Source organism: Symsagittifera roscoffensis, chromosome 10 (assembly GCF_963678635.1).
Source record: "Symsagittifera roscoffensis chromosome 10, txSymRosc1.1, whole genome shotgun sequence".
In the NCBI taxonomy this organism is placed as follows: Eukaryota; Metazoa; Xenacoelomorpha; order Acoela; family Convolutidae; genus Symsagittifera; species Symsagittifera roscoffensis.
The window spans coordinates 26,960,819-26,986,261 of NC_087071.1; the positions used below are offsets into that span (position 1 = coordinate 26,960,819).

The 25,443-nt window shown below is 33.9% G+C and overlaps 2 protein-coding genes across 3 annotated transcripts in view; one reads left to right on the top strand and one right to left on the bottom strand.

The window, feature by feature from the left end:
• The window catches only part of LOC134855116 (splicing factor 3B subunit 1-like), a 602,997-nt gene that overhangs the window by 268,858 nt on the left and 308,696 nt on the right, over positions 1-25,443 (bottom strand). The window lies entirely within an intron of this gene.
• On the top strand, positions 265-12,046 carry LOC134855118 (solute carrier family 45 member 3-like). 2 transcript variants are annotated; one of them, XM_063871524.1, is made up of 7 exons: positions 265-585; positions 658-939; positions 1,524-1,832; positions 6,103-6,342; positions 7,805-8,070; positions 10,535-10,837; positions 11,069-12,046. In XM_063871524.1, the coding sequence occupies exons 1-7, from the start codon at positions 396-398 to the stop codon at positions 11,093-11,095; spliced, it is 1,617 nt and encodes a 538-aa protein (XP_063727594.1). In that variant the 5' UTR covers positions 265-395; the 3' UTR covers positions 11,096-12,046. The 2 variants fall into 2 exon arrangements, with proteins under 2 accessions (XP_063727594.1, XP_063727593.1); XM_063871523.1 differs by lacking the exon at positions 11,069-12,046 and having other exon boundaries at positions 10,535-11,054.

The following is a 25,443-nucleotide window of genomic DNA, read 5'->3' on the forward strand; positions in this document are numbered from 1 at the left end:
TTGCAAAAAACAAGGGCTCGTACGCAAAAAATATAGGCATTGAAAAGGAATTTTGAATTTTTTTTAAGTTTTACGAAAAATTGGTCTGAATTTTCTGCTATTTAGACTCCAAGGTTGACCAGTCTGAAGTCGACTCTGGGGAATAACAATATTTTAATACTCTTAGTCCTTCTCGAAAATATGCGAACACGTATTTTAAAGTTTTATCTACCCTAACAATTTTCAAAAAGATAAATAAAAAACAATAGAATTTGTTTCAGATGTAGCTATGCCAATGAGATTGAGTACATAACGCAAGCGATATGTTTTAATTATGCGTAGTCTTCTCAATCGTGGTTTTAAATCGCCGAGCGCTCAGATGGGTTGAGCTGTTTTAACCTTAGAGGTACTTGATAATGAGCGGACACTTCAATCTACGTGCTGCGCTGCTGATAAATACTTTGGGATGCGGCCTTGAAGTTTTAGCATGTGCTGGTTTTACTTATATTCCTCCTCTTTTGCGAAAAAGTGGGCATTCCGAAACCACTATGGCTCTGACCATGGGCCTAGGGCCACTGTTAGGCTTTCTTTTCGTTCCCTACATAGGTGAGTTGTAACTTTCATGTATTTAAAGTATGTTGAAAGTATGTGCTAAACAAACCGAAATGATTTTTTAAGGCGAAGCAAGTGACAATCTGAAGTCGAGATATGGCCGTCGGAAACCGTTCATTCTGTTCCTATCAATCGGTGCTGCTGCTTCATTCATAATCATGCCTTATATCTTAACTCTTTTATCAGGGTCGAGCGAAGTTTCCCCCAAAGGCTTTGATGACGAAAAAGAATTATTTTCAATCATTAGCAAAGGAGGGGGCACTGAAAATTCGGTAGCAATATTCGTTACGATTACATGCCTTGTTGTACTGTTTGACTTCTGTTCGCAAGTTGCATTAACTCCATTTGGTAACTATTTTTTTTGAACTATTCGCCAATTGATTAAAAGATCAGACTAAGATCAATGGAGAACCCTTAAAACTGAAAAGAAAGTTTTCATGAGTTTCAGAGATAGAAGAAACATGAATTGAAAAAAAAAATCTAAGCAGCATTTATGAGTATTAGTATTGACTTGTTGTTCCGACCACTATCGGAGAGTGGATGAGCTATGGCGCTGGTCTTAAGGTGTTTTTTCTCTAGCTATTGTTGATTCTTCACGCGATGTATGATAATTCAGCTTGATTAGTTGTGAATCGGCATTGAAAAGGAATTTTGAATTTTTTTTAAGTTTTACGAAAAATTGGTCTGAATTTTCTGCTATTTAGACTCCAATTTAGCGAAGAGCTCAAATTAGCTATGAACGAAGACACAAGTTGAACTCGTATTTGCGTTGTTTTTGCGTTGGACAAATAACATGAGTTGTTGAGTTAAAAATCGTTTATAATCTGTGGGCCTATCAGATGCTGATTGATTTATTTTAAAACCTTAGAAAATGCTACTATAAATCTGTGCTCTTGGAAAACGGCAACCGGAAATTCTTTTTTTCAAAATAGAGGCGTTGCTAGCGGATATGGGCAAACCTCTGGGTACGACAGGAAGTGACAAACTCTACCAAGTCTACTCCTTCATGATTGGGGTTGGGGGCGTAATCGGGTATCTCATCACTTCCTTGGACTGGAAAAAGAGGGCGAATTTCTTGTCATTCTTTGGGGCAGTAACTCAAGAAGAGCGAGTTTTCTTTGTAGTGTTCATCCTTTTTGTGATGTCACTGTTCTTCGCATTACGGTACTCAAAAGACGGGCTGCAAGCAGGTCGAAGGGTCAAATTAGACACAAAAAATGACGCACTCATCATCCAGAAAGGTACAGTTTTTAAAACGATTGCAATAGGAAAACTTTAATATTCGGGGAAGCATATATTTTTAGCACGTGAATTTACTATATTTACGTTTTGCTCGTTTCTTATTATGTGACAATGCACGAAGAGTGGTTTTTATTTTAGTCCCTTTTTTCAGGAAAAAAAAGTTATTCACGCTTCACTCATATTTTTTTTTTTCAAAGTTTGACTTTGAATTCTGTTCAGTTTCAATTCAAATTTACTTGGTAAAGGACAGGTGATCTTTGCTCTCCAATGACAAAAGTAGAAATGGTGCAAACAATTGTAAATGACCCTTAGCATCAAAATAGGTTCCAGTTTTTTTTCTGAAAACAATTGCTTTCTGATAACACGTGCGGGAGCAAGTGTCGTGTAATCGAGAACAAGACCTTTTGTTTCCCGAAAACAATTTTAATAAAGAAATTGTTCTTGCTTTATTATGAAACTCCAATGGTTTTGGAGCTTTGTTATATATAGTGTCAGCTTGAAGGTCCATATATCTGGGGCTCAAGTCTCAGCTGGACCATGTTTTTAATCGGTTGGTATGTATTTAATTATAATTTGTTTACGATTGATTAGTCTGCGGTTCAATTGTTGCCGGCTTAGTTTGTTCTTCTAATAATCAACCTAATTGCTCGAATGAAATTTTGATCAGAATATTTTTGTGCCATTCTCATTCCGAAACTAAATTGAACATTCTCATTCCGAAACTAAATTGAAAAATTTGACTCTGAGTGAATAGGTTGCAAAAAATTGTAAAGGCAGCAGCAGATTCTTTAAAATGAATTAAAGCAAGTTAATCGAACGAATCTGAGTGAGTAATAAGTTTCAATTGCCGACAATTTTTTGGCTTCCTAGTTTTCGACTGAAGCTGTTGGCTTTGTTTCAAAAAAAGGTAAATTTTAAAAGGGGCCCTTCCGTTTAGGTACGGTCGTGCACAAGCTGGATAGGGCCCATACCAGCATTATATAAATACATCAATAAACAATATTGCAGGAATTAAGTCAAGTCAGTATTTAATGCGTTGTCATAGAAGGTTTTTACTTCAACCGTCCCTCCTCTATAATAGCACTAATTGAAATGTATTAAATGCGTCTTACGCAGTGATCTGCTCCCCCGTATATGAAGGATAGCGCTCCTGAGCAGCGCGAAGCATATCTTAGTTCTTCTATAGTTTATTGTTTCTGAGTAGCTTTCATACCTTTTTTCGCTAAGTTTTTCAGCTATGCGCTGCATTGTCCGCTTAGCTGCTGATGCGGCACCACCAATGCAGCCATAAATAGCGGGTAGAAGCTGCTCTGTTCGACTTGTAGAACTCTATGTTGGTATTTTGATTTTTTTTGTGATTCTTGGTACTTATAGGCTTCTCTATTAAGTAGAGACTGAGAAAAACTTTGGTATCAGCAAGTTGTATTTGGCAATAATCAAACCAACATCGACAACTGAAATAGTTTTTTAATAAAACAAATAAAAAACTTTAACTGAGACAATGCTGTGTTTCAAAAACGTATGCTTATTTGTAGTCGTTTATAAGTTTGAATTTATGTTTTGCAAAATTTTCCTTGAAAAGTTTTCTGCTTCTTTAAAAAACATTGTTGTTTGTCTTTTTTGTTTTCTTATTTTGACTTAGTTTGCTGTATTACAAGTGGCGCGAAACAGCGCTTCGCCTCCGTCTCCATTTTTCTCCAACTTGGTTGGTTTTATTACACAAGCAAAGCTTGTGTTATAGTATGAACTATCTTTTTTCCAACCTAAGTAGCAAATATTGTTGCGACACAAATAATGTTGCGACAAAATGTATTCATTTTGAAAGTGTTCGTTTTGATCAATAACCCGCTATTAAGTAGAGCGAATGCTAAGGATATTAACTTAGACTATTATATTACAAATAGCACTTAAGCTTCAAGGTATCGTGAATCTGTAGCGTAGAGGTAGAAACGGCGATCAGCAACAAAGTAAGAGGGTTCAAACCTGGGCGGGGTCGGATTTTTTAGATGAACTGTTTTGTATACTAGTTAAAATGCGTCCGCTCTATAAATTGAGGCATGTTAGTTGGTAAATTTCTTTTTATTTTTCAAATTGACCGGTACTGTTAATGCGTCATATTTGGCTTGAATCACCTAGCATTTATGTAGACTCATAATTGCCCTGCGCCACTTAAAAAGTTTTGTTGATTCGAAGTTTTACTCATTCAGTTTTTCCCAGAGTAGTGTTATCGGTCATATTTTTGCTCGTATACGCGAAATGCTACTTCGCTTGTGTAAAAAATGTGAATATAAAAAGATCGTTGAAATTAGAAATAGCTGAAACGTGATCTTTTTCTTTGCGTTCCCTGGCTTATTTCCCACGGTCTGTAGGCTATGTTGTGTTGATTCTGTTCGGCACGTAGTTTTGCTTTTGTTCGGCGCCTTTTTACTTGCTATTGTGCGTCTGCGAAGTTGGCAACACATAAATATTTGATTCCAATGCACACTGAAAGTTTGATCAGAATCTTTTCATGAAGCGAAGAATCGTTTATGACTCTTAGGTTGGAAAGTGGATTTTAAGTTTGAGGTTTTCTGGCGGCAATAAGAAGAAATTTACCTATTGATCCAGTTTTCGCATTGTGCTAGTTTTATTTTAATGTGTTTAGCATAAAATACCTTTGCAATTTAGAGAGCTTTTTTTGATATATTTACCCTTGCTTTTTCCCCGTGAACAACGTTGTTCACAGAATGGTAATTTTTATTAGGTATGGTAAACTGGACCAGAATAGTAAGATTTTTCCACTTGTGACATGCTCAAATTCTTGAAATTCATATAAAACTACCATCATATAAGAAGTAATTGAGTAAAGACTGTTTCAGGTTGTAATTAATAAGTTTTTTTCGGTTCATGGTTTTCGTCCTAGTTTCAGTCGGTTCATTTTCCGTGTTAAAACGCACATTTTTAAAATCTGTTTGAGTTTTAATTGGCTTACTTTTTACAGCATGGGTTTTGTTCCAATTTACTCAGTTTTTTTTACAAAACTAAAAGTCTTGTAATGTGTAAATTTACCAAGTCTGATTTCGCGTAATTAAAACAAATTTGAATAGTTTAAACAGTTTTTTTCCGACTTGGTCATCTTGTATTGCGTAATTATGAAAGCAAGGTAATTTCGTTCAAGATTATGTGCTGCAGTGTGGATGGGTCGTAAAATTTTTTAAAACAATGAATATTTTTATGACAACAGCTTTGTTTTCGGCTCAACAGGTTTCGATTCAAAATTTGTCGCCTTTGTTACTCAGTGAATGGTTTCCAATTGTTTTTAAGGCTGCTTGTGAACTTCATCTGATACAAACATGAAGTTTTTGTAGCTGTAGTTTTTCCAACTTTTTCAAGTTATATTTTCAAGTAATTTTTTCAACTTAATTTTTCAGAAGTTTTTTTCGGCTTCTGTGTTTTTTCCACTGTCTATACTGTAGCGCAATGTGTAGCGTCACTTGAATTTTTTCAAGTTAGTTGATTACTTGCTGTTGTTCAATTCTGTCACAGGTTTTCATCAAAATAATTTTCAGTTTGAAACAACTGTTTGAAAATTTTGCGTGTCGTTTTTTGGCCTTATGTCAATTTTTTAGCGAGTAAATGGCTTTGTGTATCGCAAGTGGCGCGAAGCTCTGCTTCGCCTGTGTGTTTATTATTCTGATACTTGAAAGTTGCAAAAAGTATGTCAGTTTTTTCATTGACACTTCACCCGATCTTTGTTAGCTATCTTCTGTTTTTTTGTTTTAAGTTTATATAGAAAATGTCTCAGATCATAATTTATTGTCCGTTAGTTGTCATTAGGTTTTGGATTGCTATCGGCGTGAAGCTCTACTTCGCCTCTGTGTAGATTTTTATTTTCATTTAAGTTTTCTTCAGAGCAGGAATCAGGTGAGCAAAGTGAGCATCACCATTCTTCTTATACTGTCTGTTGAAACCTTTTGGCGACATCATACAAAGTAACCGACAAAGCAAATCATAGTGTCATAGGAACAATTTGTAGTTTTTCGACCAAATTGCATGTAAAATTCTCAGAACTAAAGTTCGGAACATTCAGCATTAACACTACAGATTTGATAAAATGAGTTACAACATTATTATGAAGTTTCGGTTTTCAACATCAGCTTCGTCATCGTCAGTCATCAATTTACACAAAAATAGATCTCACAAAAGAGGTTCATAATTGACGATGACAATGCCATGATAAAATGTTTTCTTATTTTGTTTTAACTGCCAATAAAAATGTGTTTTTTGTAGGCGAAGCGAAAGGAATTCCGACATTTATCAGTCGTGGTGTCTACTACCTGTGCCCCACTGGTCTTTTGAGACTCCTGCAGTTGCCAAAGTGTTTCACCCGGTTGTGTGTATTCCAGTTCTTCGCCTGGACTAGTCTTATGAGTTACAATCTGTTCTTCACTGACTTTGTTGGCGAAGCGGTGTTTGATGGCGATCCGACTTTAGAAGCCGGTCCTCTCAAAAATGAACTCTACGACGAAGGTATAGTCTTGCTTTTCATTGATATTAAAATTTAATTTATTGGGATGCTTTCAGCTAACCGAAATATCAGGAACTTGCTGGATCATTAAACCAAACACGTAAAAACTATATCAGTTTTGTATTCAAAGATCATGGAAATGATTTTTCGTGAGCTATGGTTATAAGTTCTAGGTTCATGGCAAGATACATTTTATTTCAATTTCAATTTTTGTTCTGCGAATAGTATGTATTGTTGTACAAATCTGAGTCTTCGGTTCATGCAAATAATGCAGTAAGCAGTATTATGCATTTGCAGTTTAAGAATCTGCCCCTCCTGTTTTCGATTTACTGGCACATCAGTTTTTAGACGCACCACTGAATTGATTATGTCCTATGGACGATATAGAGTCTATCATTGAACCTTGTTTTTACTGTGTGGTTTAAAATACTCTGGAATCAGTGAAAAAATTAATTTGTTTCAATTACAAACTGACTAGAAATCAATGCAAATTGGAAGTGGGACACGTGTTGATTTGTCGCATTGACTTGGGTTTAAATGTGGTATTGTTTTAAACCAGATTGAAAACCAATTTCTGCTTTAATATAATGGTTAAATAAACTGTTTTATAAGGCATTTTGCAATCTGCGGGTATATCTTTCTACAAAAGAAACTTTCTAATCTTTTGATCATTGTTGTCGAAACCTTGTACTACTGTTCAGCTAATCGTGGTTTTTATTCTTCTTTTATAGTTAATGCAAAATTTATGGCAATATCAATGACCTTGAGCTATTTATTTTAGGGAAAAACTAAAGCAATTTAGGTTTATTCATTTATTGTAACCAGTTTTTACGTGTGGAAATCAGTGAGAAACTATAATCCGACGTCGAAATGAGTAATCTTAGGTGAATTATCTTCGTTCAGATTCGTTGACCGAAACGGATATTGCCAACAATTTGGCTTTAACTATAAAAACTCGTTTTCATCTGATGTGTATTTTGATAGCCATTTTGCTTGCCTGCGTGTATTCATTGTGCTAAGTCTGTTTTTGGACGAAGTGCTCACATTGATTATGAAAAATCGATAAAGTGAAAATAAAAATGTGGTGTTTGTTGAGAACAGATTTGACTATTTTACACACACTTTTGTGTGACAATTCGAATTGGTATTGAGGTTTGCATGCTATTCAAGAACAATCTAAATGAAATTCTGTTTCGAAAAATGAATTTAGTTCATGTAAAATGGTTGTCGATATTGAGGATTTTGAGTTGTTTAATTGGTCACAAGACGGTGGGGGTGTGTCTTAAGTTAATTAATTTAGTTGATATTTTTTGCCTGTTTGAATGTGTGAAAAGTAGATTGTGACATCAAAAATGAGTTGTTTCAGGTTAATTAATTTTGTTCAGGATCGTATTTCCTAAAATATATTTAAAAAGTTTGGCACCAACGTTTCATACTAAACACCTTTAATGAAGTTTTGTTCAGGAGTGAATGTTGGCTCAATGGGTCTGCTGGCTCACTGTGTAACGTGCAGTGCGTTTCCTCTCCTCCACCGAACTCTACTAAGAGACTGGTCGGTAAAATTAGTCCTCGTCTCCACTCTTCTAGCATCAACTGTGGCTGCTCTTTGTATGGTCCTATGGCCTTCGCCTGTCACTATGGTCATCATGTCCCTATTCCCTGGATTTCTGATGGGAGCACTCTTGTCTATTCCATTCCATCTGCTTACAAAGTATCACGACAGGGAAGAGGTGAGGAAAACAGTAGATCATTTTACAATTGATGATTATTAATGAGTTTTGATGATAAGTTTGATATTAAAAAGAAATGGGCTGCTGTAAACGTTAATGAAATTGTCGATCTTGAATTTTTCGAATAAATAAGGTATCGACGTAGAAAAAGGGTTGGGAATGATTTGATCGCTGCGAATCTGAAAAGAAAAATAATTGCGACCAGTGTTTCGCGGTTGATGACTTTAAAGTCTTTTTGAAGCATAACTGAAGTTGTTTTTAAATGGTATCACGCTCGATCCCTTAACGAGTTGAATTACGTGTGCAATGGTGAGGCAAACGTCTGTAAAGCCACTAGTCTTAATTGATGCTGTTTTAAGGTCCCTTCTGAAAAAATTGTTTTATTGCATCTGGCTGTTTAAGAGTAATGAACGTAGTAGTGAAGACTCTTATCTCTTATATAAGTCTTGCTGATTTCTGTTTTTTTTAAAGTCTTAAAATATTGATGCACTTAGGTATAAATGCGTTTTTTGAGTTCAGTTGAAATTCATCTGCTGAAAGTGACGTAAATAGCACTCTTCGAATAGGAACGTGCAAATGGCGCAAAAACTCGTGAACGATTTCTAGTTTCGAAAGTGGAATTTAATTTTTGGTTTTCCAGTGGAATAAAAACTTACCTGTTGATCCAGTTTTCTCAAGTTGGGTTAATGTTATAAAAAAAAAGCGCCAGTCATAAATCGTTCCAGTAATTCAACGAGCTTAAAGGGCATCTATTTTTTTCTTTAAAATTCGAATGTTGAGATTTTTTCAACAAAGTCGGTGTTTTTTTCTATGTTTATTTGCGTTCATTGCGCTTGTCAAATCTTCGATTGGCTATGTTCAAATATTGAAAATGACACGTAACTGACTCGATGTGAAAACTGATTCTATGATACAAAGAAGGTTTTTGTTCTTTTCGGAACCATTCAAATTATAATTTTATCAAATCAATTAGACAAGCCAGCTTAGTGTTTTACGAGCAGCCACTTTTTTTCCTAATCAAAGTCGCACATTTAATTCTTTGATTTTTTTCTGACAGTTAAGAATGAAAGAAAGAATTTAGTTCTGCAAACAAGTACACGACATGATATCAACACAATCAAACAAATGCTCAAAACAAAAATTATTTATCATTGAAGTTTAGATTAACGAAAGGATAGACAAAAGGATTATTAAACTCCCACTGATAGCTTACCATATTCTATTGACATTTAAAAATACTGATGAAAAGTCATGGACGTTGTGAATACTCTTATATAGGTCTTTCGTTATTATTATTTTTTAAATCAAAAAGTCTTAGGTCTTAAGATTTGTTCACGCTCGAATTTGATGTTTTGCTTGCTTGACTTTTAATTTCTCATTCTCTTAAGTTGGCTCATTTCCTTGAAAGAAAGGAAAACTCCACTATCATACAGCAAAAGTTTCGAAAGTGGATTTATATTTTCAGATTTGCCAGCGGAATGAAAAATTAACCTATCGGTCCAGTTTTCTTAAATTGGGTAACTTTTTTATATGATTGTAGGTCGTGATTATTTTTTTAAAGAAAGTCTTAAAACTTGTTCAGATTCAAATTTTCTTTTTGGCGGTTTGACTTTTGATTTTTTCTAAAGCTCATTTCCTTTATTTAATGGAATGCGAACTCCACTATTGAAACGCAAAAGTGTAAAGATATGAAAAACGTGATCGACTTCTAGTTTCGAACGTGGAATTTAATTTTCAGATTTCCCAGCGAATTGAAAAAATTACTTATTGATCCAGTTTTCTCAAGATTGGGTTACTTATCAAAAATAATTTCAATCATAAATTGTTCTAGGAATTCAAAGAATCTTAAGACCATCTATTTTTTTTGTTTGGAGTTCGAAACTTCAGGTTTAAAAAATAGGTCAGTTTTTTTTCTGTTAAGTTGCGTTCATTGACTGTTTTCCAACTGTCTGTTGGCTATGTTCAAAAAAGCGTCAATCATAAATTGTTCTTGAAATTAAGAGATATAATGCAATGTGTCTTTTCGTTGAGTTTTGAAAGTTGAAGTGTTTCAAAAAAAGTCAGTCAGTTTTTTTATTTCCTTGCGTTCATGACTTCTCCAATTATGGAAACTAAATTTTGTTTCTTTTCTTATCTACTAATTCTATTTGGTCAGAAAAACTAATTTCTCAAAAGCTACATGTTTTGAGCCATCATATCTTTCCACTAGATGCACAACTAAATTGACCATCTCCCGTAATACTTATAAAAAAACTGAAGATTTTTCTCCCAAATTTATCAAAGAATTCTCAAAAATTCATTAAATATGCGATTTTTCTTAAACTAGCACGTATTGAGAAGTCACTTTTTTGGAGTAGATTCGGAGTTATATTGAACACTTGTGGTAGCTTTTTTAAGAAAAGTAATATTTATTATGGGAGTAGGTTTTCAGAATCAAAAATAACTTTCACTCCATTTGATTCAGGTGTTCATGTGGGACTCTGTTCATCCTCGTGGAGTGGGAACAGATGTGGCCATCCTCGACTCCATGTACTTCTTAGCCGAGTTCTCACTATCAGTATTCGACTCTGTCTTCGTATTCTTAGTCGGCTCAACTTACGCTTACATGTACGCTACAATAGTATTCGGGTTTGTAGCTTTCGGCTTAGCGTTCAACGTCGTATTTGATGAGTCATCACTTCCGAGCAGTACATTGCAACATATCAAAGCGGAGTCTTTATTAGATGGTGTTTCATTATCAGCTGGGGGAACTTCTGTTCAGAAACTGGTAAGTGGAAAGCATAATGGAAGCAATATTGTAGTGGCAAATGGAAACACAGATGGGCACAGTGACATAGTTTAATCTTTATATTTGGTTGCAGCGCTGTATTTTGGTCTATTTTTTGTTTCTTGTCTCTTCCTTGCAAAACTTGATTGCGAAATTTGCTTTGCTGAAGTCATTGAATATAGGTTAAAAGAAAAGCACTATAAGTTTAAAATCATTCTACAATTATTTTAGAAAGTACTGCTTCTATTTGGTAAGTAATTGTGACCGTGGTTGAATATTTTGTAGCGATGAGAAACTGAAAAATAACTAATTTATAATGCTGATTTTCTTTCAAGTGGTTTGTGAAATTGTTCCTTATTGCAAACTAAGTTTTCTGGTATAAAGTGAATTTTTTGTATATAGACAATAGACATTAGTGAACTGAGAAAATCTGTTCCAATAAATTAAGCCCTAAAATTATCCGGCTTGTGATCAACAGCTAAGGCTAACCAATGGCCATTTATCAGCCAACAAACGGGTCAAGAATGCTCATACGAGAATGTAACTCACCCCAAATGAAATATAATGATTAGTTGGTGTACACAATTTCAAAAAAAAAATTGAAAATTTGGTCAGACCAAAATAGGTATAACTATTTGTAATTTTATAAGTTCACTAATGTCCCTCAGCCTATTTTCTACTGCTAGGAGATGAGTTATAATATGGAGAAATTTGAATTCTGATAGTGATAGCTATGAATTTTGTTTCGTTATCATAATGAATTTCTTGCAAGTATGTGATTTTTGTGCATCATCAAATTGTCATTCAACTTACAAATTATATTTAGAGAAGTTAAACGGTTGAAATATTTTTTGTATTTTAGGTTGGTTTTGTAACCGGAATCGTGTTTTATGGTAAGCTTAAGACTTCAAGAGTCAAAAACGGTAATCTCAAAGTTTTCATTTTCAAACGGGGTGCAAATATGAAATTTGAAAACAGTTGGATTTTTTACTTTGGGCACACTTAAGTTTTCGGTCTAACACATTTGACCCGAGGTGCTAATTTGATGTTGTTTCTCTAATTAGGATGCTGGATAAAGTCTTTCTTGTATATTTCCCTCTGGTTTTGGTTTCGTATGTAGTAAATCGACCCAAATGAATTTCCCAATTGTATAAAATGAGGACCATGATCAAATCATTTCAAATTGTAATTTACTATTGTACAAACTGTTTTCAAAGAAAAAGCTGCATTTAGGAACCCGAGAAACGAAATAGGTAAGAGCGTGGAAGCGGAACGATTCCTCTTTTAAACAAATTTTGTGAAGTCTGTATAAATAACAACTAGAAACCTCAAAATATCACAAGAATTCTCCTAATTTTTGTTTCAAAATGTCTTCTAAATAAATCACCACTTTTAAAGCACCACTTGTTTGTTTGGATGTTTGCAGAATGCGTGTTTTGAGTTGTTGGTATTTAATGTACGGCTTCAAATTCCTTAAACGAAGAATTTAGGTACATTTTTATATCAACACAGGCAAGAACCCATGGCAAGCAGTCGAATAGGTCAAGCTTAAATCCGACATAAAATTAAATGCATACATGAACTTATCAGAAGTTTGTAAAAAAATATATATAAACCTAAAAAACTAATTCATGTTTGACATAAATTTTTTTGACATTTTAACAACACACGCGCTTTGATTAAGTTCGAAAATGTGAAAGAACGAGATTTTATCGCGGTGGAAAACTTCTCTTTCAGCGAAGAGTTTAGACAACTTCATCGCCTAAATAGAGCTGTCCTTGCCGAAACTAGGTTCATTAGAACCGTAGTATAAGATTCAGGTAAGCCAATAAAAGCTTCTAGTGTGAACTGTCTAGATGCACAGAAGTGTTTCTTAGCCATTGGAAAACTTTATTTGTATATGGTTCAATGGTTAATCGAATTTTGATTTGAATAAGTTTCATGAACTTAGTGAATACTCTTATATAGGTCTTGGTGATTTTTTTGTTTTTTTTATAGGAAAAAGTCTTAAAAACTACTCGTGCTCAAATTTGATTTTTCGATGTTTGATTTTTGGTTTATTTTTAAATTCAGTTAATTTCCTTTGATAAAATGGAGGCAATCTCCACTATCTAACATCAAAAGTCTAAAGGCGAAAAATGAGATCGAAGTTAGTTTCGAAAGTGGGTTTTAATTTTCAGATTTTTCAGCGGAATGAAATGTTTTCCCGTTGACCCAGTAGTCTCAAATCGGCTTACTTGTATCAAAATGTTGTGAATTATAAATTGTTCTACAAAATCAAAGAGCCTCAATGTCAATTTTTTTCTTGGAAGCTCGACAATTTCTTTTTCTGTTTCCTTACGGTCACGGCTCTTTTCCAACTGTCTATTAACCGCTATGTTTTATCAAATTTGAAATGAAAATGGACTGATTTCATAGTGAAATATTGAAAAAAGTTCTATTGCAATATTTTTCTGTAACTGGATTAGTCGCATTCAAAATTCAAACTAAGAGTCTTCAAAACTCAAAAAAAAAATACGTGTTCCTAAGTGTAAAAGAAAGAAATAATTTTCACTAATACAGGTCTTGATGATAATTTCATTAAAAATTTTTGGCTCTTTTTCCTTCTCCCCATCTCACTCTAAAATCATTTTAATGGCATAATGAGTGTTTTTACAAGGTTAATTATGAATACCAAATATGTTTGCCATGGTCTAGTTAGTCCGTAAGTCATTTTTCAGAACAATCACTATGTGAACAAATTGTTACTTGTATATGCACTTTTGAGTTCAATTTCATCTGCTAAAGTTGGGTAAGTTGCGCTCTCCAATAGCGAAAGCGGAAATGGCACGACAAAATTAACGTGAACGACTTAAAGTTTCGAAATTGTTAGTTCGAACTTTGCCACGAGAGGCGAATACGTCCAACAAAGCATCACAAAAAATTTTGAACAAAAATACACGGAAAATCACTTGTGAATTAAGGAACACTTTTTCATTTTTTTGTAATGAATACGAGCTGTTGACCCGAAATAAAGCTAAGCAACTGCCGGTGCAGTTTGATGCAAAGCATTTGACGTGGAAAAATTTAAGACAAAAAGATATAGCGTTACTTGAAATTTTGGTCGAAAAAAGGAATTTTGACTAGGGAAAAAGGGGATAGAGAAAAGATGTGGTTTTTTATTCATTGACCCTACATCAAAAGGTAGATAACTCCTCATTTTCAAAGCAAGCTGTCATGATAACAATAAAAAATAAGTTGAGAGTGGAAATGTTGGAACTGTTGTCTGTAATTTCTCTTGATATATCAAGTTATGGGAGCCATATTGCGTTAAAAGCTTGCAATTTTTTATCTCCGAGAAAACATGCTGTATTGGTAAGTTGAACGTTTTCGATACATGTAATTTTTTCAGATATAAATCAACTCCTGTATATCTGGCCGGCATAAATATCTAATAGTAGTAAAGTCCATGTCATATGTGTAGAATTTTCTTTTTCATCTATAATAGCCCAATTTTTCGCTGAAATTTAGCCTCATCAAATTTTAAAAAACATCGGAAAATATTTAATTTATCGGCCATGCTATTCAACCAGCTCATTTAGGTTGATATTTGACATAAAAAAATTTATTCAGAGTCGATGAATGTTGTGACGGCAACCTACATTATCGAACAGCAAATGTTTAAAGATACCGAAAAACATGATCGACTTCTAAATTCGAAAGTAGATTTTAACTTTCAGATTTTCCAGCGGATTAAAAGTTTGACCTATTGACACATTTTTCTCAAATTGTGTAGTTTTATCAAAGACAAAATTAAAACAGGAAGTGATTTCATACTCAAAAAGGTTTTATTCACTTTGAAATTCGAAAGTTGAAGTTTTTTTTAAAAAAAAGTACGCTGTATTTTTTTTCTGTTTCTGGTGGCTATGTTTTTGGATATGGTTGTGCTGAAAGTTAGTTAACTAAACAGGAAATATTTGGTTAGGGCTATTAATTGTTTTCATTCAGATTGAAAAATTTCTTTTTTGTTTTTTTTTTTAGCTCGGAACTGATTCAATTTTGTGAACTTTTTTGTTGTGACACACAAAATGAAAGTCTTTACAGATACAAAAAATGTCATTTATTTTTTGTGCTTGTAGATATAACGATTTTTAATAAAGCAATTAGATAATTAAGTCTGTAGAAAATTATGGATTTTTTTGGATATTCAGATATTTTGGATATTTTTGATATTCAGATAAGCATGTAATTTAAATATTCGCCGAAATAAATTTTAATTTGAGGGCTCGTCGCCACTTTCTGTCCTCCATTATTCTTAACTTTTTCAGCGCGTTCTTATAGCCAAAAGTGTGATATTTCACAATTTAAAGCAAGAAAATGCTGTCTGTTCAGAATGGCCTGTTTGTGGTTCGTACAATATTCAACTTCCCCTCACCACCCGCGCCTCACAAGCATCGATTTAACCAGTGGGTTATGGTTGTAAATAAAGTTCAAATGTGTTAGGAAATCCCTTATTAGTTAGCTCTCTATATTTTGAAAGTCAACTGGATCCTGTTAACAAGTTGTGCAAGTTAAAAACTGCAAAAGTTCTCAAAACTTTACAATAAAAGACATTCGTTGGTTCCTTCTTATGAAAACGAAAACGGTAGTTTTGATTGATTTCAGAACGCTAAAAGCTCCCCTGAAAGTTTGTGCTAAATGACTGATACTCTCCGGCAGAGGCTCCGTAAAAATAATTTTCAATTGAAATAATTGCAATAATTATTGTTTTTCGTTTCTCAAAAATTAAAGTAATTGATTTTGAACTTATTATAATAGCAATAATTTATTGCGGCAACCAAAATCATTGCAATTATCAGACTTGATTAAAATCCAAATATGAGCCAGAATTTTACCGACCTTACGCCCAAAGAACGAGATGCCATCAAAATATTCAAAAAATAACACCAATGGAACCAACTATTACCAAAATCTCATTTGCAGAAAAAATTTTGCGTAAAAGCGGAGCTAGTTTCAAAAATGATTTGATTTGTACAATTTTTTAATGATTTCATAATTTTTGGGAATAAAAAATTATGGCAGTAATTGAATTTCAACTTAAGATAATTTCAAAAATTAATTGCAGCTAGAAAATTTACACAGCAATTGATTTTCAGTTGCAATACTACTGCAATTAATTTTACTGAGCCCCTGCTGTCCGGTTTTGGGCACAGTCCATCTTTTGATATTTTGCTACGATATCTGCTTGCGTGGCTACGATACACTATGCTTCGACTTATCTTCTGTCGCAACACTTAGGCCGCTTAATCGTCCCGTTTTTGCTTTTCCGGCTCATCAGGTCCATTATCCCATTTCTAATATTTAGTCATTAGTCGCATATATTGCTTTGTGAACAAATTGTTGGTCCCTCACTTGACTATCAAATTTTGCTCATTGTGATTTACGCGTGAGCTACCTAATCAGAGCACAGCGTAGCTGTAGTCCCGCCGGGACAAGTAGCGAAAAAAACATCGTTTACAAGAGAGGAGCCGAACTCGCGATGCCTTTTTTTGGACGACTAATAATCACGCCTGGTAATCAATTATTGCCCTGGGAATGCATACTCCTTAGTTTTTGATTAGCATTGACTAGCCAGTTTCTTGAGCACAACTGAAACCAGGTTAACAATCATAATACTTTAAAAAATATGAGCTGTCAGTTTTTCTTTCAAAATAGACGTAGAATTGTTGAATTAAAATAATTTTGGCAAGTAGTTCGGTGATTTTGCGTCAAAAAAAGAAGGTGAGTGTCAATGTCGAAAGTTCGAACTTTAACGGATCACACATTATTTATGAACTTGTATCAGCCTGATTGTATCAAAAGATGAACTAACTGCTTCATCAATTTTTCATGCTCTTCCTTCAAAGCGAGATATTGAAATTTGACAAAGTTTGACTAAAAGGGCAGTTTTGATTGATTTCAGAACGCTAAACGCTCCCCTGAAAGTTTGTGCTAAATGACTGATACTCTCCGGCAGAGGCTCCGTAAAAATAATTTTCAATTGAAATAATTGCAATAATTATCGTTTTTCGTTTCTCAAAAATGAAAATAATTGAGTTTGAACTTATCATAATTGCAATAATTTATCGCGGCAACCAAAATAATTGCAATTATCAGTTTTGATTATAATCCAAATGTAAGCCACAATTTCACCGACCTTACGCCCAACGAACAAGATGCTATTAAAGTATTCAAAAAAAAAATAACACCAATGGAACCAACTACTTCAAAATCTCATTTGCAGAAAAAACTTTGCGTAAAAGTGGAGCTTGTTTTCAAAATGATTTGATTTGTACAATTTTTAAATTATTTCATAATTTTTGGGAAATAAAAATTATGGCAGTAATTGATTTTCAACTTAAAATAATTGCAATAATTAATTGCAGTCAGAAAAGTTACACAGTAATTGATTTTCAGTTGCAGTATTACTGCAATTAATTTTACTGAGCCCCTGCTGTCGGGTTTTGGGCACAGTCCATCTTTTGATATTTTGCTACGATATCTGCTTGCGTGGCTACGATACACTATGCTTCGACTTATCTTCTGTCGCAACACTTAGGCCGCTTAATCGTCCCGTTTTTGCTTTTCCAGCTTATCAGGTCAATTATCCCATTTCTAATATTTAGTCATTAGTCGCATGTATTGCTTTGTGAACAAATTGTTGGTGCCTCACTGGACTATCAAATTTTGCTCACCGTGATTTACGCGTGAGCTACCTAATCAGAGCACAGCGTAGCTGTAGTCCCACCGGGAGAAGACTCGAAAAAACATCGTTTACAAGAGAGGAGCCGAACTCGCGATGCCTTTTTTGGACGACTAATAATCACGCCTGGTAATCAATCATTGCCCTGGGAATGCATGCTCCTTAGTTTTTGATAACCATTGACTAACCAGTTTCTTGAGCACAACTGAAACTAGGTCAACAATAATAATACTTTTAAAAATATGAGCTGTCAGTTTTTCTTTCAAAATAGACGTAGAATTGTCGAATTTAAATTATTTTGGCAATTAGTTCCGTGGTTTTGCATCACAAAAAAAGGTGAGTGTATTTGTCGAGTGTTCAAACTTTAACGGATCACATATTGCTTATGAATTTGTATCAGCCTGGTTGTATCAAAAGATGAACTAACTGCTTCACCAATTATGCATGCTCGTCCTTCGAAGCGAGATGTTGAAATTTGACAAGTTTCAAATTTTTGATCTACATTTTAGACGCAAAAAACGGCCCTGAGTTGCAAAAAAGCTGTAATCAACTAATTAATTCAATCTGGATTGTCAGGAAATAGAAAAAAAAGACTATCCTTCGACAGGTTTACTGCATGGGCTCAGTTGGGTGCCCTCTGATAAAATGCGTCCATCCGTTTCCAACAGTGTTACGGAGGTTATGTGCATATGAAACAGTTAGTAGAAACAGTAACCGTTACGTGAACAGCAAATTTCCTCGAGAAGTTTGAATAAAGCAATTGCAGGGGCTTACAACAAGTAAGTTTTTAAACTGAAATAGACTCTTCTGTTGATTTTTTGATTTGTTCTGTTAATTTGATGTGAAATATATTTTGTAGGATTGTTTTTTGTTTGTATTGGTAATCACTCAAAGTCACTTTTTGTAATAAATTTTCAATAGATCTGGATTACGAAGCTCAAATAGGTTCATGGACTGTCTTCATAGAATTATGAACTGTGAACATTTTGTTGATTGTGTATCTACAGCTCTTGAGAAATAAGTTTTCTACAGAAAACGAAAGTTTATTATAATCTTGCGAATAGCAAGGGCGTTGCAATTGAGCTCTAGTTTTCCCTCACTTCAAATTTTTTCTAAAAAGATTTTGCTCAGGCGAATCTTAAACGCGTTTCAGCTTGCTCCGTTTTAAATTCAAATTCAATGACTCATTCTGCTCAGTTGTCAAGGAATTCATTGAATTTTCCGCTTTTTTAGAATTCCAAAACGGTTTAGGTAATGAATTTGTGGATTTTTCTTGTCTTGAACCTTTTTGGGTCTTGGATAGTACATAACAGTCAACAGATTGCTTAGACATAATACAAATTTTTGAAGTCAGTTTATTTTGTGATATTTACGGAAGAGGTTTTTAAAAATTTTTGGCTCCAAATTAATCGGGATTATTTCCAGGATAAGTTTTGTCGACCATTGCTCAGTTTAAGACTGCTAAAATGATATCTGGGTTTTTTGACAATTATATGCGTAATGGCCGAGTTTTGAATTCGTTCTCACCGAAATTATTTCAGCGCAATAATTTCTTCTGAACTAATGCCGACTAAGTTTCTGCTGTTTTTGATGGATTTCTGATTGAGCTAGCTTGAAAATGGCCGATTTCATAAGAGAGTGCACATAGATTGACACATGAGTTTTTTTGTTGAAGTTTGTTTTTGAATTATCGATTGTTTTGTTTTGCTGGTTTCCACCTGAAAAACGGTTTCTTTACTTTCTGGTCTAGTTTTTGTTCAAATGTCTACAAGAATCTGATTTGAATGTCGTTCCGGATTTCTTGCATACGGATAATTAGTTGACAGAATGTGTTTTTTTTTCTGGTTTTGTCGATGTGTTTTTATCCAACGATTTTGGCAAATTTTGTTTGAAAAGGCCATTGAAAATGGGTAGGAACTCTGTATTCGGATATTTTAGTTTTTTGTTCTTTTTTTGTTTTCCTGAAAGTGGACATTGGAAAATTAATGAGTGGTATATAATTCTAAAGCCCCTCAGTCTTGATTTGAACGATATTTGAAAAATTTGAAAACATTTTCTCAGTGTCGAGAAAAACCCGGTTGAGTTTTTTCTATTTTTGTTCTAATTTAGGGCAAATAGGATGAGCGAGCAGGCTTAAAAAAATTGTTTTATACTTAGCTTAAGCCGTGTAAATTTAAATTTTCTCGAGTAAAGTTATTTTTGGAGTTTGTTCGCGTCATATTGGGAATAAGAAATGTTCGAAAATCACGATTTTTTTGCTATTTTGTTTTGTTTTTTTTTCATGTGTTTTTCAGCAAAAACTGTTTTGCAATTTGCCTGTTTTTTATGACTGTCGAATATGCCTAATTTCTGGAATTTTCTTTGTTTAGCTTAAGTCTATGGTCGGAACATTCTGTGCTACTTGTTATAAATGTTTTTCTCATGTTTTTATGTACTTTCATAAAGAGTTTTCATTCTACATAGGTGCTCAATATGCTTTAATTTGCACCGATGAGCAAAAGTACTGAAAAATGATTCTCAAATCTTTTAATTTTGTGGTTTTTGTTTCAATATTTTTCAGTTAACTTTTGAAAGTCAACTTTCAATTTTCATTTTCTAAATTTTTTTATCATTACTACTACTAATTTGTGCGCTTAACTCCAACTACTAACTATCTTGAAAAAACTGAAGCACACGAATACAAAGTTACTCGCCATTCTTTAAATGGTTTGAACAAAAAGACCTGTTTTCATTCTTATTTTAACTGATATTTTTTCTCCGTAGCCGATTTTTGATAGATTTTGCAGTATATTCTATGACGAAGAATTGCTGTTTATCCTTAGATTTAGCTTTTTCTAGCTCATCTCTGCGAAATAAATTAATTTTGGTACATTTTGCTAAGTCAATCATTTGTTTTGATCCGCCCAGCCTCTATGCTAGCTTTTAATTAAACATTGCCTTGTGAATGCTCAAAAACTTTTTCAACAATTATTGGCGACTTCCTTCTGCGTCAACGATTGGGAAGGAAGTTAATTGGCTTGAAACTTGCTCATGTAGACTTTTGAAACTAATTTTAACTCATTTCAATGTGCAGAAAATTGTTTTAACATAAAATTCGCTCCAAAAATACCGTTTCAGTTACTGATTTTGCCAACATACAGGCCTTAATTATAGATGGAACATTCTGGCTCGCCGGATATAGATAAGACAGAAGTATATTAATTTCGCGTTTATGAGCGGCTCGTGTCGATTTCTTTTCTTTTCATATGTGATTTCTCCTGTGTAATAATAATAATAATCATAAAAATAAGATTGAATTAAACCCGCAAGGCGGGGATTAGTTGCTCTTAGTCATTGATAACAAACTTAGTAATATAAACTTAAAAACCATGACTCTGGATAAATTGAGTCTTTATATATTTGTAGTTTGTCTAACAATAACAGGTTCAAATTCTTTCTAAAGATTACAGTTTCTTGAAGAGGATCATAGCCAGGCAAATTGTTCGATCTCGCGAGGGTGTTTGAAATTTTTGCGACACGGTGAAAGAAGTTTTCACAAAGCTTGCTCCGTGTTATCATTGGCATTCTCAAAAGCATCTTGTTCCCAGTTCGACTTGAATCAGGGCCCTTGTCAATTGTCCAAAAATCAAGAAAAATGATCGGCAACTCGTTTTTAAGAATGTTATTCAGCAAAATTAAATTGTTTTTAAAATAACGTCAGTGATTTTGGCAACAGTTTGCTTTTTTTTTTTTCAAATAAAAAACAATCCTCATCTTTCAATTCATTATTTTTTGTAACACCATTTTAAGCATCTCCGATGAAATTTCCCTATTCGCTTACATTGGTTTTTAGTCGCAAACCAAACTGGAGATGCATAAAAAATATTGATAGTCTGCAACTTTTAAAAAACGACACCCGAACAGAGCTTTTCAGTGAGTTTGGTGAAGATCTTCTGATGTAATTAAATTGCATGTGTGCTTTTTTAAGCCTTTCGTTGATGTGGTATACCCATGAAATTTCAAAGTTGCATCAAAGACCATGGTCTTTCACTGTGTTTTTAAAACTAGTTGATCTCCATCAATAGATAAAAGATCGCTTAAAGGGTATCGCTTGTTTGGTTTTTGAAATCTAATTTGTTCGAATTTGTTTAAATCGAAATAAATTCTGTTTCCTGCTGCCCATCTGATTACTTTGTTTAAATCTGTTTGAATCGAAGAAAGGTCGAACCAATTTCCAATAATTTTTGTATCGTCAGCATATGAAAAGCAAGGGTTGTCAATAACTTCTGGCATATCGTTTATGCATAAAGACAACAAGAACACTGCAACAAAAAACTTCCCTGTGGACCACCACTTATTATATTGCGGGAATGAGACAATGTATTACGAAGAAAAACTTTGTTTTCTGTTTGTGAGATACGATGCAAACAATTGAAGAAACTCATGGTCGAAGCCTATTCTGGCAATCTTGTATAAATTGATGTTATAGCTAATAGAGTCGAAATATTTTGCAATCTCTAAAAACAGCGTGAGAGCTAATTCTCCTTGTTGTAATTTCTTGTATACAACATCACAGTACAATATAAGGTTTATCACAGTCGAATGATGTTTTCGAAATCAAAGTTGGTTTTTACACAAATTTCTTTGATTGAACATTATTACCTTGTTATATAAAACTCGTTCAAATATTAGGGTGAGTGCAAGAAGTGTTGACATGGGCCTGTGATTTTCAATATTCATACGAGAAACTTTTTTGTGTAAAGGATTAATGTGTGCTGTTTTCCAGATATTTGGAAACTGTTCATTACTGATTATACAATTAAACAATTCAACAATATCATTCAAACAGAACTGTAAGACTAAAATTAATTTGTTAGGAGATATACCTTCAACTCAATTTGCTCCTGATTTGCATTTACTCAATTCGTTAAGAATTTCGCATTGCGAAACGAAAATATCTGATAAGTATATTTCTGGAAAAATTTTTCGCTTGGAACATTCAATTGTTCGTTATCTTTTTTGTACGCAAATGCAAAAAAAACTCGTTAAAAGCCTCGCAGATTGCAAAATCAGAGCATAAACTGGTATTTTTGTATGACATTTACCTGGGTACTTTTGCCTTTCCATTTATCGATATGAGAAATTTGTAACTCATTAAATCGAAGTATTTCAATGACTAAAAAAAAACGACTTTGTCTACTTCTAGAGAATCATTCAATTCTTGCTTGCAGCGCTTAACTTTTTCATCAGAATAATTACTTTTCAAGACCGTCTGAAGACGATTTTCAGCATTTATTGAGTGTGATGACATCCAATGGGGGCTTTAGAGCGACGAATTGTCTTTTTTGGAATATATTTGTCAACGGCTTGATAATACAACCCATAGAACGTTTCAAGCATTCTATTTGCATCATTCGAGCAATGAAGTCTGTTGTTTTTAAAAAAATGCAACGATTCGGAGTCTGCTTTACGGATACAGTAACGGTTTAGATTTATCTGTTCCGCTTCAATTTCAAATGCTATTTGACAGGAAAGTTGCAGGATGATCTGAGAAGCTTTGGTATTTTCGAAATTATTACATAAAAAATGCTTTTCTATTAATAATACGTCTCCCTGTAGTAAATCATTTTCTTTCATTAAACTAAGATTTCAAAAAACTGGATTCACGTTGGTCATCACTTGATAAAATATTCCAATCAACTGAAGTTAAGTTCAGATCGCCGCATAAAATCCAGAGCGTTGTGCTCTTGTTAGAATCTACCATATGAACTTTGAGTTGTTTGTTCCTTTCACCCAAAAACTTTTCAAATATAAGTCCGTTTAGAGTATCAGGACTGTCATGCGGTGGATTATAATTGGCTGTTATACAAAGCATTATGTTATTCAGCTTCACAAACAAATATGACCCAAAGTTAAAAAAACTGATTGATCATCAATGACATTTAGTTTGAGTGATATTTTAACCGCAATTAGGACTCCTCCATGAGGTCCATTTTTCCTATCAGAAAGGTGAGTTACTTCACTTACATTTGTGCAGAAGACTGCAGTATTTTCAACATGTTTGACCGACCGTATTTCACTTAGGGCAACAATGTCAGGTTGATGGATTCGCAATAAATTGTCCAGCTTGATTTTCCGTTCAATTGTTAAAAATGATCTGCAATTAATGGACAAAAGTTTTATGTCCTTTAGTAGTCAAGAGGAAGAGTTCCTTTTACCAAGAATTCGATCACACTCGAATTGAACCTCTTTCTTACAGTCAATTGTTTAAACCCCAAAAACAAGGCTTCGAGCCTTTATTTTGAATTCTGATTTTTCTTTTTGCTTCAAAGAACTCAAATCGTATCTATATTTTAGAATTTTCCTTTCGTTCTGATAGTACGCATCCGCATAACTCATTAATTCCTTGATATACATTTTCGACTTCTTTAGCTTTCTCAATGACAGAAAAATAAATTTGTGATGCCACGGAATGTAAAATATAAGAGGTCTTGATTCGTCTGGTTGCTCTTTACCAAGTCTAAAACAGTCGCTCACAGTAATTGCTTCAAGTTCCATCGTATCTCTGAACATTTGCAGCAAACTATTTCTGTCCTTTTCAATTTGTACCTGTTTATCGTCCTCTATATTTTCTGTTAATACATATATCACTAGTTTCTTTCCAATAAGACTAGAGTCTGTTTTAGCTTGGTTTAAGGTTGGAGCATTATTCATTGTTGTAGATAAACTTCTCTGATTTGATATGTTTTTGCGCAAAACGTTAATGTCTCTCTCAGTTGACGAACAATTGTTACTCGGTCTAATGGACAGCTTCAAAGAAGCAAGGTTTTGTATTTCTGAGGTTTTTTTCTGAATTGTCATTATTTGGTTGTTATTCTGTTGTATTGAAAATTTTAGATCGGCTAAATTGTTTTGATCGCTATATTTTAATTTTCTGGTTAAATTGTTTTTTTTTTTCAAAAATTTCGTCGATCTTTTTTTTGGTCGACGGACCAAGTTAATTTTTCGAGCATTCCTAGAATACTCAGTGGCTACGAAGACACTATTTCGACTACGAGGACCTTATTTTGACAAAAAATTTTGGCGCAGCAGCCAACTCTTGAAAAAACAGTCAAAAATGCCGTTTTTGGGCACTTTTTGGAAAATGTTGACCAAAAATCGCGTTGATTTTGGCAAGCGCTCCTACATACAAATTTAGAATGTATTGGCGCCTTTGGAAACATTTTAGGGTTTGGTCGGCCGAAAATGGATGCCCTAAAATAATACCAAATGGGAGACCCTTTGGTTGGTGAGGGTGTCAAATCCCTGACAATACTTAAGAGAACAGCAGCGAATTTGGGGCTTGAGGGGGGTCGGAATCCCCCTCAGGGATTCTACCTCCTGCCGACCCAAAGGGTCCCCCTTTGTACCATTGTGAGATATTGTGAGGTTTTTGGCTTTGACCCTAAAATTTTTCTAGAATGTACTATTTTTGAGGGGGAGCGAGCGCCGAAAAAACGCGTTTTTTTAGTCAACATTTTTCAAAATAAGCCCAAAAATGCCTTTTTGGACTGTTTTTTCAAAAATTTGCTTGCGGCGCAAAAATTTTGGTCAAAAAAGGGTCTTATTTATAGTGATTTGGGAGAGCTGCAGAAAATCAATTTGGTCGACCTGAAAAAAAAAATTATAACGTAGAACGACTCATCTAAATAATGGTTTTCAAATTATTTTTTGTACTGCATGATAATATTTGATTCTGAGTATTTGCGGTTTTTTGAAAAAGTTAACGGCGCCGACTTCATTGAAACAAGCTTAGTGGTATTTAGTGAAGTTGATATATCCGAAAATGGAAAAAGAATGCGTTTTATTGGTATAACTGGCATTCCGATCGCTTTTTTTGCCTCGCGCTGAGTTTCGCTTTTGAAGA